Source organism: Notothenia rossii, assembly GCF_949606895.1.
Source record: "Notothenia rossii genome assembly, chromosome: 1".
Lineage (NCBI taxonomy): Eukaryota > Metazoa > Chordata > Actinopteri > Perciformes > Nototheniidae > Notothenia > Notothenia rossii.
Genome location: NC_136912.1, coordinates 43922847 through 43938543, shown reverse-complemented (window position 1 = coordinate 43938543; position 15697 = coordinate 43922847). Strand labels below are relative to the sequence as shown.

Below are 15697 nucleotides of genomic sequence, written 5' to 3'. Positions count from 1 at the left end.
GCGTGCTTGTGTGTCTGGGGCAGGAGATTCATGTGATTGGTTGTTGGTCGAGTTTCAGCCCCCCCCGCCGGCAAGCGACAACGCAAGCCGCCGTGTGTAGGGGCCGTAAAAGTCTCGGCTCGCCACTGCATTCAACTCTCATCTGATTGGTTGCACGGTAAACGAGGCCCAAGGTGAAATAAAAGGAACTTCGAGCACACTGCTCTGCAACAATTTTGAGCGGTGCCCGACACAAGAGTAGCGCTTTTATCTAGTCGGGCAGCACCGTTTTACCGCATATCATGTGAATAATAGTAATAATAACTTTAATTGATATAGCACCTTTCATCAACCCAAGGTCGCTTAACAAGGAAACATATAAGGACAAAACATAAAACAGGGGGCAGAAATGGAAGTTAATGTTGGAAGGCTTTGTGAACAGATCGGTTTTCAGGGTAGATTTGAAGATGTTCAGAGGAGGGGCGTTACGGATTTCAGCAGGGAGGAAGTTCCAGTATGAAGGTAGAAAAAAGATCTGAGCTTGTGTGCATAGATTTACACTTGTATAAAATATCCACGTAACTGTGAACCAAATTTGAAGTCACAGAAGAAGAAAAAAAGTTGTGTAGCTTCTAGAAAAAAAATGAATTTAGTGATGAAATGTCCTCTAGCAGAAAAATATTTTTTTTAAATATATTTTCCATTACAACTGCAACTTGGTTATTACAACCTCTCAAATCAGTCATTACAACTTGAGGAATCTGCTCTGTGGCAGTATAAATCGACGAATCTGCGGTCTTGACTTTTGCTACACTTTATGCGATAAATGTGTCGCAAAAGTAATTTTCACCTGTAGATATGGGGGGAGGGAGGGGGTTGGAGCGAAGGGGCGGAGCTATCAGAACGACGAGGCTCGGGTGACTGGAGACTGCGGGGCTAACGGTTCGTGTCGCTACCAGTCCGCTGACATGGCGTGTCAATAAACGGTAAGTTTTGCCCATTACTTGCCCAGTATTACTTTGAATATTATTATTGTGATTGAGGATCACCGTTTTATATCGTGCAGTTTAGTGGCAAAATAACGTCAGTTAGCCAGCTAACGTTAACTTTGTTGAGTTTATGCTAGCTAAACAAGTAGTGGTTGTAGTCTACAGCAGTAATTAATATATTATAGCCTACTGCTTTGGCACTAACGGTTGATAACCGTTTATGAAAATAAAACCAATTGAACTGTACTGAAATAATGACAAGTTTTATAATTGTCTTGGGCTCCTGCTGTTTTTTTAAGCCTTTGTAAATTATCCATGCTTGCCCACATCTACAGGTGAAAATTACTTTTGCGACACATTTATCGCAAGAAGTGTAGCAAAAGTCAAGACCGCAGATTCGTCGATTTATACTGCCACAGAGCAGATTCGTCAAGTTGTAATGACTGATTTGAGAGGTTGTAATAACCAAGTTGTAGTTGCAATGGAAAATATATTTTAAAAATATGTATTTTTCTGCAAGTGAACATTTCATCACTAAGTTCATTTTTTTTCTACCAGCTACAAAACTTTTTTTTTTCTTCTGTGACTTCAAATTTAGTTCACAGTTACGTGGATATTTTATACAAGTGTACATTTGGTTCACAGTTACGTGGCTATTTTATACAAGTGTAAATGTATGCACACAAGCTCAGATTTTTTTTCTGCAAGCGCTCACATCAGGTTTTGCACGCTCTCGCCTTTTACACCATATCTACCTTCATATTCCAGAGGGGGGGGGGGGGGGGGAGAGCGACATTGAAGGCACGGTCCCCGAAGGTGCGGAGGCGTGCATGGGGAAGGGAGAGCAGGCCAGAGTCTGAGGATCGAAGGGTGCGGGACGGGATGTATGGGTGGAGGAGATCTGTGAGGTACTGAGGGGAGAGGGCACGGAGGGGCTTGGAGGTGAGGAGGAGGAGTTTGTAGGTGATGTGGGACTTGACCGGGAGCCAGTGGAGTTTGAAGAGAGCTGGGGTGATGTGCTGCCAGGGCTTGGTGCGAGGTGTGAGAACCCTGGCAGCTGAGTTCTGGATGTACTGGAGCCTGTCCAGGGTTTTGCTGGGAACCCCGGACAGGAGTCTGTTGCAATAGTCCAGGCGGGAGGTAATGAAACAGTGAATGAGCTTCTCTGCAACAGAGTCGGAGAGTGATGGCCGGAGTCTGGATATGTTTCTGAGGTGGAAGAAGGCTGATTTTGTTACTGACTTGATGTGGTTCTGAAATGAAAGGGTTGAATCCAATACAACGCCAAGGTTGCGGACCTGAGGGGATGGGGAGATGATGGATCCGTCGATGTTAAGGAGCAGATCTCCAACCTTCCTGAGCAGTGCTTTGGGGGCCACAACCATGAGCTCAGTTTTATCACTGTTTAGTTTGAGTAGGTTGGTGGTTTTCCAGGTTTTCATTTTGTGTAGGCAGTTGATTTGTGACTGAGGGGGGAGATGGGCAGCTTAAGAATAAAAAATGACATATTGACGTTCAAATAAATAGGTTATTCTTTAACGTCTGTGTAATTTAGAGAATCTCTGTAATCTAGAACTTTGAAAAGCCAACATGAACCATACAAAAGTATTAACTGTATTATTTAGGTCCACATTCATCTGATAGCAAATGAATGTCACAGCAGAAATAGTCAAACAACAAAGCAGTTGTAGTTATTCTATTTGCCAAACTAACACAAATTCAGCTTCTACTGTTCAGTGTCCTTTCAGTGCGGTCCGGGCAGGACTAGAAGCATGCAGGAGAATGGCAAGAGACTGAGTGGAATGGCAGTGAGGAACAGTAGCTCTACAGTCTAACATGCACTCAGTGCGTCAGTGGTTCTACGGCCCAGCAGAAGAGGAGAAAGTGTTCTCTGCAGCCTCAGTGAAGTACTCTGTAACTGCAGTACACTACAACACTGCAACTCAACATCTGCAGCATGGTAGCAATATGATGAATTGCAAAAGTTCTGCTGACACAGCAAATATTAATTACTTTAATTTGGGTGCATTTTTTCTTCAAGTGGAGCCAAAAGGAGGCTTTGAGAAAGAGACCGAGTGAGGATGCAGAGAAGATGCTCTCACCCAGTGCTGGACAACTACTCGGAAATGCTCGGAAACCATGCCCCCCACCCACCTTTAGTCACTACCATCAAACCATCATCAAACTCTGTATCAATGATGCGATGAGACCCTGCGCACATACACACACACACACACACACACACACACACACACACACACACACACACACACACACACACACACACACACACACACACACACACACACACACACACATATATTAGATAATGTAAGGTTCTGAGAGACATAAAAGAGGAAGCTCAGTAAAGTAAAGGTTAGCAAGATCACACTCACACACACTGCAGGTTCACAAAACAGGGATTAAATCATACATATATATTAATACAGACAAAGCATGTTAAATACATAACCAGACATACTCTGTAGTTTCTTGCTGGGGCTGTCTCCGTGGACGTGTCTGCGCGGGAGGTACGGGGAAGGCTGGGGCAGAGGTATCGAGGACATGTCATGTGATTGGAGTTTGTACCAATGAGGGATATCGTCTAGCAGAGCTGTCTCCAACTCTATCAGGATCTGAGGACAGAGAGGCACAAATGAAAAACAAAACGCCATGAGAGCACACTTAGTCCTGTCTCATTCTCACACACAATCACTCACACACACACAAGGTTTAAGGAGCTTTAATATGTACGAGTGTGTATGAGTTTGGGAATGAGGGAGTGAGAGAAAATAGAGACAGAAAGAAAGAAAGATATGAGGCGAAAACTGCGACTTGCTGTAAACCAAATCTACTGTATATTGTATTATATACACACACACTGTACATCCAGACACACACAAACACACACATTTCTCAGCTGATACCACTCTTCCACATCCATACCAACACACCTACATCATATTAGTTTCATACATGTATTCCAATGGCTGTAAGGGCCCCATTATACAACAGGCAAAGAAAACAAGAAATGAAAAGTATGTAATTCAATGGTAAAATGTCACATCTGGTGATATAGAATAAAAAGGACAAATTGAACTATTTTCCTCCAATATAAAACCCTGACATTACAAAATGCATGATTTTATACCGGTATGGCGGAGAGATCAAAAGATGTGGTTATAATGGGAGTGGATGCACTGAAAAAAGGGGAAAGTGGGGTTGTTCAATTTGCAAATATGCATTTAATATATGAAACATAATTTATTCATGTTTGTCGTCGAAACATGAATCAATCAGAACTATGTTAATCTTGAGGGGTGTACGTTCTATAAGTCTCAGTCATGTTAAGAAATAAGAAAAAAGTTATGTTTGTCTCTGTAACTCCGCCCACTGAGCACATACGTCATCAGCTTGCTCCGCATCCGTTTACTCTTCTAATTATTACTTACAAATATTTTATTCACAAATTAATATGGTCGGACTCAAACCCGTACTTTAATAGTTTCGTAATTGAACCTGAACAATATTGCACTTTAATGGACAAGATGTAAAGCAGAAAAAATTGAAACATTTATTTATAAGCAGGTTCTGTCCTAAGAACATCTCTACAAGGTAAAAGTTATTTCAAGTTATTTAATGTCATCAAATGTTCGTCATAGTTACAGGTTATCACAAGACGCATTGTTTGCAAAAAGCAGAGTTCACATTTGCCGTTACAACGAGGAACGTAAATACAGCTGTCAATTTGTAAACATTGTCATTCACTGGTGTTAGCTAGGATAAAGCCATGAGAATCATAAGGTGAGTTTATATTGATTGACTTGTGTTTAGCGTGTTTTTTAATACTGTGAGTATGTGTAGAGCGTAAGTCCGACAGTTGCTTGATTTACAATATTTAAAACTATGAACATTGCTCAAAGTTATGCACATTAAACCGAGCTCAGTGGGGAGGGGGGAGTCATATCTGATGGATGAGCTTGCGGCATGTTTGCATGTCTATAGGCTACGTCTTGTTTTAAATGATTGTTTCATGTCTGCTGTCAGGCGGTGAAGTACTTTACTGCGTCGGTCCGGCTCTGCATGTCTACTCTTGTGCCGACTTTTAAGGGCGTTGATGCAGGTTGTAGGCCTACCTAACGTTAAGCGACCATCTTTACCCATTTAAGGTGTTGATGGTTAAAGATACAATATTGTCTGTGGAACCGCAGTGTTTTCCCTAAAAGACGGTGTTTATGTCTCTGCTTTGATCCGCTCTGTGTTCATGTAAATACCGTAAATACACACAGATCAAAACAGGGACACAATATTGTGTGTGGGGGTGTGAAAGCGGCACTTGATACTGGAAAGTGGAGGATATTAATGATTGTGTTGAATATGGGGGACATGCCGGACAGATCAAGTAAGGGTGACGATCCACCCGCTGTGAAAATAACTTATCTTCCATATTTGCCGTACACTTGTGTTTACGGAAGTTGAGATGTTTCTCGGTTGTGATTGGTTGTTCCTCGTCACATGACGAGCGCTGGGCGCTGCTGCAGTGCACATCTCCATTGAAATCAATGGAAATGAGCTCGCAACGCTGATGTATATGGCTCCGTACAAAGTTGTACTCATTGCATTAGTATAGGCTACTGTAGGTTTTTACACTGGAGGCGCCCATCTCGGCCGAAGTCGGTTCATATTAACCTAAAGGTACATAATTAAATGGTAAATGTCGCCTTTAAGGAGCAGAACATTTTTGTTTTATTTGTGTGTGAATAATGACATAATTTCAAATATGTTTTTCTGTGATAGGTAATTGGTGTGGAGAAGATTGACCTCAGCCTTCCTTTGAACATTGTTCCAAAGGCTCTGTAGTATATGGTGAGTATTCAAATGCTTTGTGTGATTTACTTGACTAACTTAAACTTGATCTTTAACTAATTGAAAACTGGTATTAGTCTGACAATTTCTGAATATGTATTCATAACATTTACCTACTGCAAACATTGCAAGGATATACACATTTTCTGATTTATTAGGCAAAAGTTATTCTAAAGCCAAACATTCTGTGATAAAGCCTCCTTCACAAAAGTGATAATGTTTTCTTTGTTGAAATGGCTATAAGGGTGTTTCTCATGTAGTCTTATATTACAGTAATACTTATTTTAAGTCGCTTTGGAAAAAAACGTAAACTAAATTAAATGTAATGTAGTCTAACCTGGTTGTTCGTACTTGATATAAAAAGTTATTCTCACTATAGAGCCAAAACAGGAGTAATGTGGTCCCTTTTCCGTGCTCTGGTCAATACATTTTGAATCAGCTGAAGCAACTTAACTGAGTTTTTGGTACACCCTGATAATAAAGAGTTACAATAAGCTAGCCTTGAAGTAGCAAATGCATGGACTAGTTTCTCTGCATCGTTTTGTGGCAAGCACACAACTACAATCATAACATCATTATAAAATGAAATGATTTCATGATTTTTATGACTGTGATATTTTGTTTTTTTTGATAAATGCGGAGTTTAAGCGCATAACAACCCTGCCCCTCCAATCAAGATTTCTCTCTCAGCTGGATGTGCTATCTGACAAACTTCTGAAGTTTTTTGAGAAGAGAGGAGGACAAATAGGCCAGCGTCTGAACTGTATTATGTCAAACATGACTCAAGTAAGAATTCATTTTAAGGAAATTATACATCGAGTCAATAGTGTACACATTTCATTGAGCAAAATAGGTTCTTTCTTTTCTTATTCCCCTTCACTTAGGTTGATGATGTCGATTTAGGCCGGGATTGTCTTCTCAAGGGGCTGTGTGTGTGCCTCAATGAGAGAGTTTGTGGTCAGTAGAAGTAATATTTGACCTTTTGATTTTTTTGTTGGGCGTTAAAATATGTATTTATTGAAACACCACATAGTATATAGCCTAAACCCTAAAGTATGTGAACATCCCTGTTTTTTGTTTAATAGACTACACTGAAAAGCTAGAGGGCTTTTAATTTAAAAACGGATACAGGAATTGAAACATTTTTTATCAGGTCAGACAGGAGTATATCAGATAACAAGGTGGCTTAAAAGTACTGAAATCTGACCAAATGTACTTGTTAAACACAGGGACTTAGTAATGGGTATATATATGTATTGATTTGTTAGATCTCACTCTGTTCCTTTTGTGACGGTGCGCTCTGCAGGCAGAAGATGAAGACGTCATTCTGCGGTCCATTCAGGGACAGTGGGACTTTATGTCGTCAAACACAATTTCACCATGAGACCAGAGGACAGATTGTCCTGGAAGGCCAACAGGTACTAACTGATGCGGACAACATTGCATTAGCTGCCACCATGCTGTTTGGAATAATGTATGCTATGAACCTGAACGACCCCCCTAAACTGAAGTGCACGTTCGAAGTGCTCCAGCAAATGTTAATGGAGCTAGACGGCAACATGCTCTCCAAGAAAGCCCAAGCGTTTAAAAACAAACTATTTGAGTGAGCTGTTGCCATGGACCATTGTGCACTTTTACAGCATTCATACTGGACTTTCATCGATACAACTGTCTTGCACTTCCTTTGCTCATGCTTTTTGCTTGATTTGCATGTTTCAGAAATGTGGGTTTTTCCTGGGGTCATGTTTTCAGAATGTACCACTTGTCATGTGTTTCAGAATGTACTAATTGCACTAATTGTACTAATGTACTAACTTCAAAATGTCAGTTCTTGTTTTTATTTGTAATACTTTCTTTAGTGCATATGTGGTGAGAAACCAGGCCATTATTATACTTCCATGTATTTTCCCAAAGTAATGCCATTGCTTTTTTGTATTAAAGTGCCCTTTCATATTAGCAGGTTACTATTTAAATAATGGATTTTCGGTTAGGCGTTGACATTTTCTGTTAATTGTTTACTATGAATAAGCCTTTCTTTGCCATTTGGCACAATAAACCTTTATTTTGGTCGGGAGAATAGTTTCCTTTAAGCTTCCTTGCTGTGTTCTAACACAATAATGTATATGTACATGCATCACAAACATTTTCAATTTCTTCTATTTCTTTATTTTCAATGTATTTGTTAATTCTCCTGGGGCTGCATGATGGAAAAACCAAAAGCTCACCTGGATTTGTGGTGGTTGTTAATATTGTTTTATTTTTTGAGAAAAATACATGAATGTTGTTCAAAGAAATGTGTTTGTCTTTATTGACTATTTGTTTTAAAATGTTATGATAAATGCTGTAGATATAAGAGACTAGGATGGATCCTGTAGAAGAATGTACGACATGCCTTTATTCACATGAAATAAATAATTTTTATGTACCCCTTGAGCACTAGGTAGATTAAACAGAAAACTATAGCATGTAGTTTAAACAAAACATTAATGTGGCTTTAACAGGTACAAATGAAATAGACTGAGTATATTAAAAGCCTAAAGTGAACATTAAAACTCATGTTGGTTAAACATAGGGTAAATGAATATACCTAATATTAAAGGAAATATTCACATTAACATAACAATTTCATGTTTCTTTGACATAACATAGTTGTGTGTCTCTAACATAATGGAATAGTTTTGAGTACACATGATTTTAATATGTGCAACCGATCTCCATGTTTTTTATTACTTAAGTCCAACAGACTTTTTACAGTGAAGCTTCAATAAAGAAATCATGTTGCTTTAACAGGTACAAGTTAAATATACTGAGCATATTAAAAGCCTAAAATGAACATAAAAAAGTCATGTTGGTTAAACATAGGGTAAATGAATATACCTATATTAAAGGAAATATTCAAATGAACATAACAATTTCATGTTTCTTTGACATAACATAGTTGTGTGTCTTTAACATAATGGAATAGTTTTGAGTACACATGTTTTTAATGTTTGTAACCGGTTTCCATATTAAAATCATGTTAATCAAACGGCCTTTTTTTTCAGTGTGGGACACGAGTGGCTAATGTGAGTTTTTTGTTTAATCTGATTCTGTGCAAAAACTAATAATCCACCAAAAATAAATGTTGTTGCTAATCTTTGACATATCCAAGACTGTGAAAAAAAAAAAAAGCCGACCCCCCCCAACATTCATTATATGGAAAATAACTGCCTTTTTTTGCATGTTTTTCATACAAAACGCAAATTCATGTTTTCAAACCGGCAGTTCAAGGGTTAAAATCCTGAACATAATTTAACATTTGGTATTTTTGGAAGTGGACATTTTTGTCCCGAGTGACTAATATGTAACTTTTTTGTTCAATCTGATTTTGTGCAAAAACTAATAATGCAAAAAAATCAATTTTGCTGCTAATCTTTGACTGTGATAAAAAAAAAAAAAGCCGACCCCCCCCAACATTTATTATATGGAAAATAACTGCCTTTTTGTGCATGTATTTCATACAAAACGCAAATTCATGTTTTCAAACAGGCAGTTCAAGGGTTAAAATCCTGAACATAATTTAACATTTGGTATTTTTGATCAGGACTGAAGTTGATTGAAAGATTTAACCCCAAAAAGTTTTAAAAAATATTAATCTGTTGTCATTTTAGAGCAGTTTTTGGAAGTGGACATTTTTGTGCCGAATGACTAATATGTAACTTTTTTGTTCAATCTGATTTTGTAGAAAAACTAATAAAGCAAAAAAATCAATTTTGCTGCTAATCTTTGACATATCCAAGACTGTTATAAAAAAAAAGAGCCAGTCATCAGATATGTATTTTTTGGAAAATAACTCATTTTCTCTGTTTTCATCATGAAAAAAAACTGCGGTTTCATGTATTCAAAATAGCATTTAAAGGTTTAATATCCTGAAAATGATTACATGTTTGGTATTTTCTATTAGGGCGGAAGTTGCTTTAAAGATTGAACCCAAAAAAGTTGTGAAAAAAACCTGTTAATATAATGTTTTTATCAAAGTCTTTTGCAGTGGACATTTTTGTCTCGAATGACTAATTTGCGTAGTCCAATCGAATGATACCGGAGGCGGAGGGTTAAGCCCATCCATGGAAAAGTGTAGTTTCACCAGAGCAGACCCAAATAAATAACATCTGCCGGTGTGTCATAACCACGTATTGGCAGTGTTTGCTTTTTACGTACACAACGTAACCTTTCTTATGTAGCTTTGTTCGTGAAAATAATTTCACTTGGTTTCACATGATGGGACACAAAAGCCCCTTCCTTCCCACCTATCCTAAGCTGATTTTAATGATTTTCATCCCCTAACCCTAACTGTCACTAAAATCCCTTCTTAGCTCCATTTATAATAAATACTCCTACTACAGGTCACAGACTTCCTGTAGTCACATTGGTAGGCAAACATGTGAATATGATAATGCTGTTCTGAACAAGACAGGCCCCTTCTAACCAATACCTTTGAATCTTATTACCTGACAATGAACACTTAATTGCGTGATACCATTAGTAGCAGGGTCAAGGCTTTAGCAAATTGTACATCCTGTTTAATGTTTAATCCAAGAAAACACATTTATGAGCATTGTTATAAGGAATACATGTCATTTAACAGAAACAGTGAAATAGTATGCTGTTATGTGTCCCACCTCTCCTAAGAATTCACTCTCCTCCTCCTGGACCCTGGGCTGGTCCCAGACCGTGATCTCCAGCATGCGTTCTCTGAAGTCCCGCCGGTGAACGTGGGAATACAAGAAGGTCTGGTTCCACTTGGGCTCAGCATTCTTCTTCACTGTTTTAGTCCGTCGTTTACTCTTATCACTGTAACAAAGGCGTGTAGAATTTCAATGAATAGGGATAAGCATGTTTCTGAACAAAGACAGGACTTCTTTAAAATAACATGATTGAATGACAAGATAGAGGTTCCTCTGATAATATTCCTTATGTCTTTTATGATACTCGTATGACATTTGGGTAATTACTAGTGGTCTCCATCAATTAAAAAATGTAATTGCGTTAATCAAAATAATAATCATTTTTTAATACTAATATTAACTTGTTTTAAAGTGTGGTGTTATATTAAAGAAATTCATGACAAACTGGAAGAAGAGAAATCAGACATTTCTCTTTTGTTTATTATATCATGATTATTGAGTTATTGGCATGAAGTCTGACAATTTTCATTTTGCTTTGCATTTTTCACTGCCTTCCATTTCATGGTAAAAATCAATGCTAGAATTACAAGAGGCAGTTGGGGTCAAAAGTAATAATAATTATAATAAAAAGTAATTTAATCAATTAGCGTTTTTTTTGAACATAGTAAAGTTCAAATTAATCGCAAACCTTAACAATGAGTAATAAGTAATAACTAGTAATAACTGGTGGACTGCACATGGGAGATGGACCCTCACATTAAAGACAATGAATATAAAGTACCTACCTCCTATCAGGCAGGAAGTACATCTTGACATAGGGGTTCCGAGGTCGTCCGTCTGGTCGGGTTGGCAGGTCTATGGCTTGAAGGACGTTGACGATCAATTGATGGCCCACTTTGTCGTACCACAGCTTAACCTGTAAACGTGTGAAGACCGTAAGCCTCTATCCTGTACATATACAGCAAGTATGCAAACGCATGAAACCCATACTTCATATTAAGGCTTGGGATAAAGTTGGCTGGATACAAATAAAAAAGTACTTAGATTCCGTTACAGTTAAATAAAAACAAGATGTAATCAGAGTACAGTTACTAAACGTTTAGAAATTGCTAGGAGGATTAAAATGTAATATCGTGGTGTATTCTTTCATAGAGACACATTGTTATGTTGTCTTACATAATACATTTAAGTAAAAAAAAACTCATATTGGTATTTCTCTTTTCTCTTTGAATACTTTGCATTGCATTTTATATTGAGATAATCCAAAGGTTAGAGAAAGTAATCAGGTTTATATGTTGATTTGGAGATTATGTTACTGGCTACATAGTTTTCAGGTAACTAGTAATTGTAATAGGTGTGCAACAACTAATGGACTTAATCGATTAAAATCGATGACCAAATTAGTTGACAACGAATTCAGTCGTCGATTCGTTGGGTCTATGTTGTTACTTTCTGTTTGCGGAGTGGCTACTTCACTCGAAGAAAAAAAAACATTCCAAAAATGGCGGAGGCCTAGAGAAGCACGGTCCGACTAAAATCTTCAACAGCGTGGGAGCACTTCACTTTAAACAACAGTAAAAAGTGTCTAAAAAACACCCGACAAAGATCCCTCCGTTTCGCGTCAGTCTCTGTGATCATACTGTCGGAGTTTTTTTCTTCCAATAATGACCTGCTCGCTGCATATTATCCGGGTTATTAAACGGCCAAATACTAAACAAACTAACGACTAACTTGGCTTATTTTAACTTATTTAAACTATGCCAATTTATTGTTGGCACATTTGCAGAAAATAGGCTGTATTTATGTGTGTGTAAGAAACTGTAACTGCAGAGACAATCTATTGTTCATTTCATTTATTTGTTGTAGCAAAGCCTGTTAACACTTTTTGTTTGTGATTTACAATTTTATTATAATTATAATATAAAATGTTGTATAATGTATTATTATTTATTACAGCTCAGCTCCATTAAAGCATTTTCTTTTTAAAACAGTTGGGTTAGTTATCATTGTTGATAATTTGAAAAATATTGTTTTTGTTCGAGCAACCTAAAGAGATATATTTTGTGTTCAAAACAAGCTGTTATATAGCTTTTGCATATGTTTTATAGACTACATTTGGGTTGTTGATGTTGTCAATTTGGAAATGCAGTTTTCTGAATAAAATAATGGAAAGTTTTTTATCCAATGAATCGATTCATCGTAGAAATAATCTACAGATTAATCGATTATCAAATTAGTCGTTTGTTGCAGCCCTAAATTGTAATGGAATACATTTTTAAAGTAACTCCTCCCATCCCTGCTGCCCTTTCAGATACTCACAGAGAGCTGTCCAGGCAGTACTACAGGAAGGTCTCTGAGGGTCCCAGGGCTGGTCGGGGACATCACCGATATAGAGGGTCGGTCCATCTTTTGCGACTCAAAGGAACTGGAGCCTGCTGTTATAGATGACAGTTGTTGTTAGAAATCACAGAGAAAGCACAACCTTGTTGTCGTCCAACGGTCAAATTTGGCCTGTTTCTCAACCCATAATTAAAACGTTTTTCCTTTTTTTTACTCGAAAAATAAGGTTCAATTTCATTCTTACTGCCTATGCTTAACACGGGATTGTATCCATCTCACGCATGCGCAGGTCATGTATTTAATATCAAAAAAGTCACATAGCCAGCCCCGCCTATATAGAGTAATAGTTGAGAGAACTATTATACCGAAGAGCCCCGCCATGGTAAAGCCCCAGTAGGTTAGGGTTAGGGTAATTTTTTGATTACAGTTAAGTTCCAGACTCTAGTATGAATCTGGGGAGCTTATTTTCTGGTGAGTGCTTTCGCTCAGAAGTAACCTTTTATCTCCCTCTTTGGTTCTCACTGATGGAGACAACCAGTCCATTGGGACATGTTTCCATGGCCAGATTGGCTCCTTTATGCATTTCCACCATTTCCGCTGATAGGGGCAACTCTACACAGGGTTCACCGAGGCAACCACATGCTTCTGTTGGGTGCCCCAAACTGGACAGGGAGACTCTGGTTTCCAGCGATGTACAGGCTACTGGAAGGAGATCCATGGTGCCTGCCCCGGAGACGGGACTTGGTCCTGGAAGCCCTCCTTTCCCCACCATTTGAACCTCTGGAGCAGGCAGAGCTTAAATGGCTTTCGGCAAAGGCCGCTTTTAATTTAGCGATGGCATCAGCCAAGCGTGTGAGTGAGCTTCACGCCTTGTCAGCGAGTGAAACGTGCATAGGCTGGTACACAGGTGGAACAGGGGTGGCACTTTGGCCTAACACATATTTTTTATCAAAGTGTTAAGCACTGCCTCTGGCAGTCAGTAACAATTAAATAGAACCATAGTTACGTATGTAACTATGGTTCTATTAATTCTGGATGACCGCCGGAGTTCTCTGTCAATCGGAATCTTGGCGAGAACTTACCATTGGGACATTTCTGACAGTGACCTGGGCTGATATGGGCGGGGCTGCCCTACGTCACCCCAGGTCACATGTGACTTTGTTGATTTTAATACTTGACCTGCGCATGCACGAGATGGATAACATCCAGTGTTAAGCACTGCCTCTGGCCATCATCCAGAATTCATAGTTACGAATTAATAGAACCGTAGTTACATACAAACTATCGTTTTATTTTATGTCATTAAAGATCATACAGCTCATATTAACACTTACTAGATTCTAGAGGAGGGTGGGAGGACTCTGGGATTCTTGGGATGTCGCTGCAAAAAGTGAATAAAAGACCCAGTGAATTCTTCAATTTCAAATACACAGAATAGACATAATTGCAATGGAAAAACACAGTTAGGACTTTACATTCATCTTTGGAAAATGAATGGGTAAGATTTAAGGAACACAATGGTAGAAGAAGGGCGAGCAGTCGAGCAAATAGACATTTACATGTTAAACACTCTGGGTAATTTGGGTATGATATGTTGAAAAAGTGATTTATCTTTCTGATTTCAAGATGTCAGGGAAAGCATGAAGGAAAGGGGCTCCAACATAGGGCTCCACCCAACACTACTTACTGATAGGCTCTATACACTTTTCTCAATAAGTTTTTGGACATAATTTGGTTGATAGAGCTTTGAGATAAAGGAAGAAACATTTTTAAAAGTGTCTGTTATTGCAGTCACTCAAGTACTTTAATGATAGTTATTACATGTTGTGATGATAATCTTACCCTATAGGCCTTGAAACAACTATTTCCACTTGAGGTTCAGCCTTGGATTCAAGGATAATGTTGTACACTTCTTTCTTTGTTGCTCCCGGCAACGACTTTCCATTCCACTGCAACACCTCGTCACCTGGAACCAAGATGGCCAACATACAGAATGATGATTCAGCATAAGGCTCATTTAGCATCACATTTCACTGGATAAATCCATGTCATAACAGAGAATTGTATAACTTAAAGGCAAATGGGATTGAAATTAGTCTCACTTTTGATTTTAGGATGACATAATTAGTTAATTTAAAAAGATACATACAAGACACTGTGAAATGTATTTTGTTCATGGGTCTATACATAAGTAACACAGATGGGGATTCAAGTTTGGTTGAAGAGTCGCAGAAAGTCCTGTAAGAGGTCTCTAGCTCAAAGACTTGACTTGAACTGCAGTTCCAATACTTGGAACTTTACTTGGACTGGATATCGTAGGGCCAAACCTATATAAAGTATTTTCAAAATACCGAACAGATCCTGCATTTTAGTCATGCCTCATTTCGCTCTATTTGCTCTTTCCAGCCCTGTTTTTCCAGGGGGCTGATTCTCTGAGCTGCAACTGACCATGCCCCCCTGCAGGAGAGGGGAGTTGCCAGTTACTTTGGCATTAGGTTAGGGATATCTAGATACTTTCCAAGGTTTGACATAATGAATTGTGCTACTTTTAAAGCAAGCAACGATGTTTTCAAATCTGTAATCAAAAAGCTCCTCAAACACACTATGGAAGCAGTTCCTGCCGTTGCTACGTTAGTTAAAACAGTAACAACTGACTATTTTTCTTAGCGGATGCATGTCAATTTAAATCAATACATACAACTACTTTTTAAATCAATAAAATCATTTTCTAAATCCATAAAAGCATTTCAATTAATATTGGGAGTCATGTCGTTACTTTGTTGAGAATGTGGCCATGTAATAAGCGGGATAATGTGCACATTGCACATTGCATAATGTGCCTTCATGCCGATCTAGATC

General features: G+C 38.4%; 1 protein-coding gene and 1 long non-coding RNA gene across 29 annotated transcripts in view; one reads left to right on the top strand and one right to left on the bottom strand.

Annotated features, from left to right (window-relative positions):
* The window catches only part of rims1b (regulating synaptic membrane exocytosis 1b), a 172185-nt gene that overhangs the window by 41179 nt on the left and 115309 nt on the right, over positions 1-15697 (bottom strand). For 24 of the 26 annotated variants that reach the window (XM_079684254.1, XM_079684255.1, XM_079684247.1 and 21 more), the window contains 7 exons: positions 14681-14804; positions 14173-14219; positions 12818-12933; positions 11284-11414; positions 10493-10664; positions 3451-3604; positions 3123-3179 (listed from right to left, as the gene is read on the bottom strand). In XM_079684254.1, the coding sequence (XP_079540380.1) occupies positions 3123-3179; positions 3451-3604; positions 10493-10664; positions 11284-11414; positions 12818-12933; positions 14173-14219; positions 14681-14804 (801 nt within the window). The remainder of the gene's footprint in view (positions 1-3122; positions 3180-3450; positions 3605-10492; positions 10665-11283; positions 11415-12817; positions 12934-14172; positions 14220-14680; positions 14805-15697) is intronic. The other 2 variants (XM_079684259.1, XM_079684241.1) reach the window with 1 other exon arrangement.
* On the top strand, positions 3611-9148 carry LOC307041216. 3 transcript variants are annotated; one of them, XR_013808712.1, is made up of 4 exons: positions 3611-5663; positions 5766-6620; positions 6719-6791; positions 7141-9148. It is a non-coding gene; the product is annotated as an uncharacterized lncRNA (long non-coding RNA). The 3 variants fall into 3 exon arrangements; XR_013808713.1 differs by having other exon boundaries at positions 3611-6620; XR_013808714.1 differs by having other exon boundaries at positions 3611-6620; positions 6688-6791.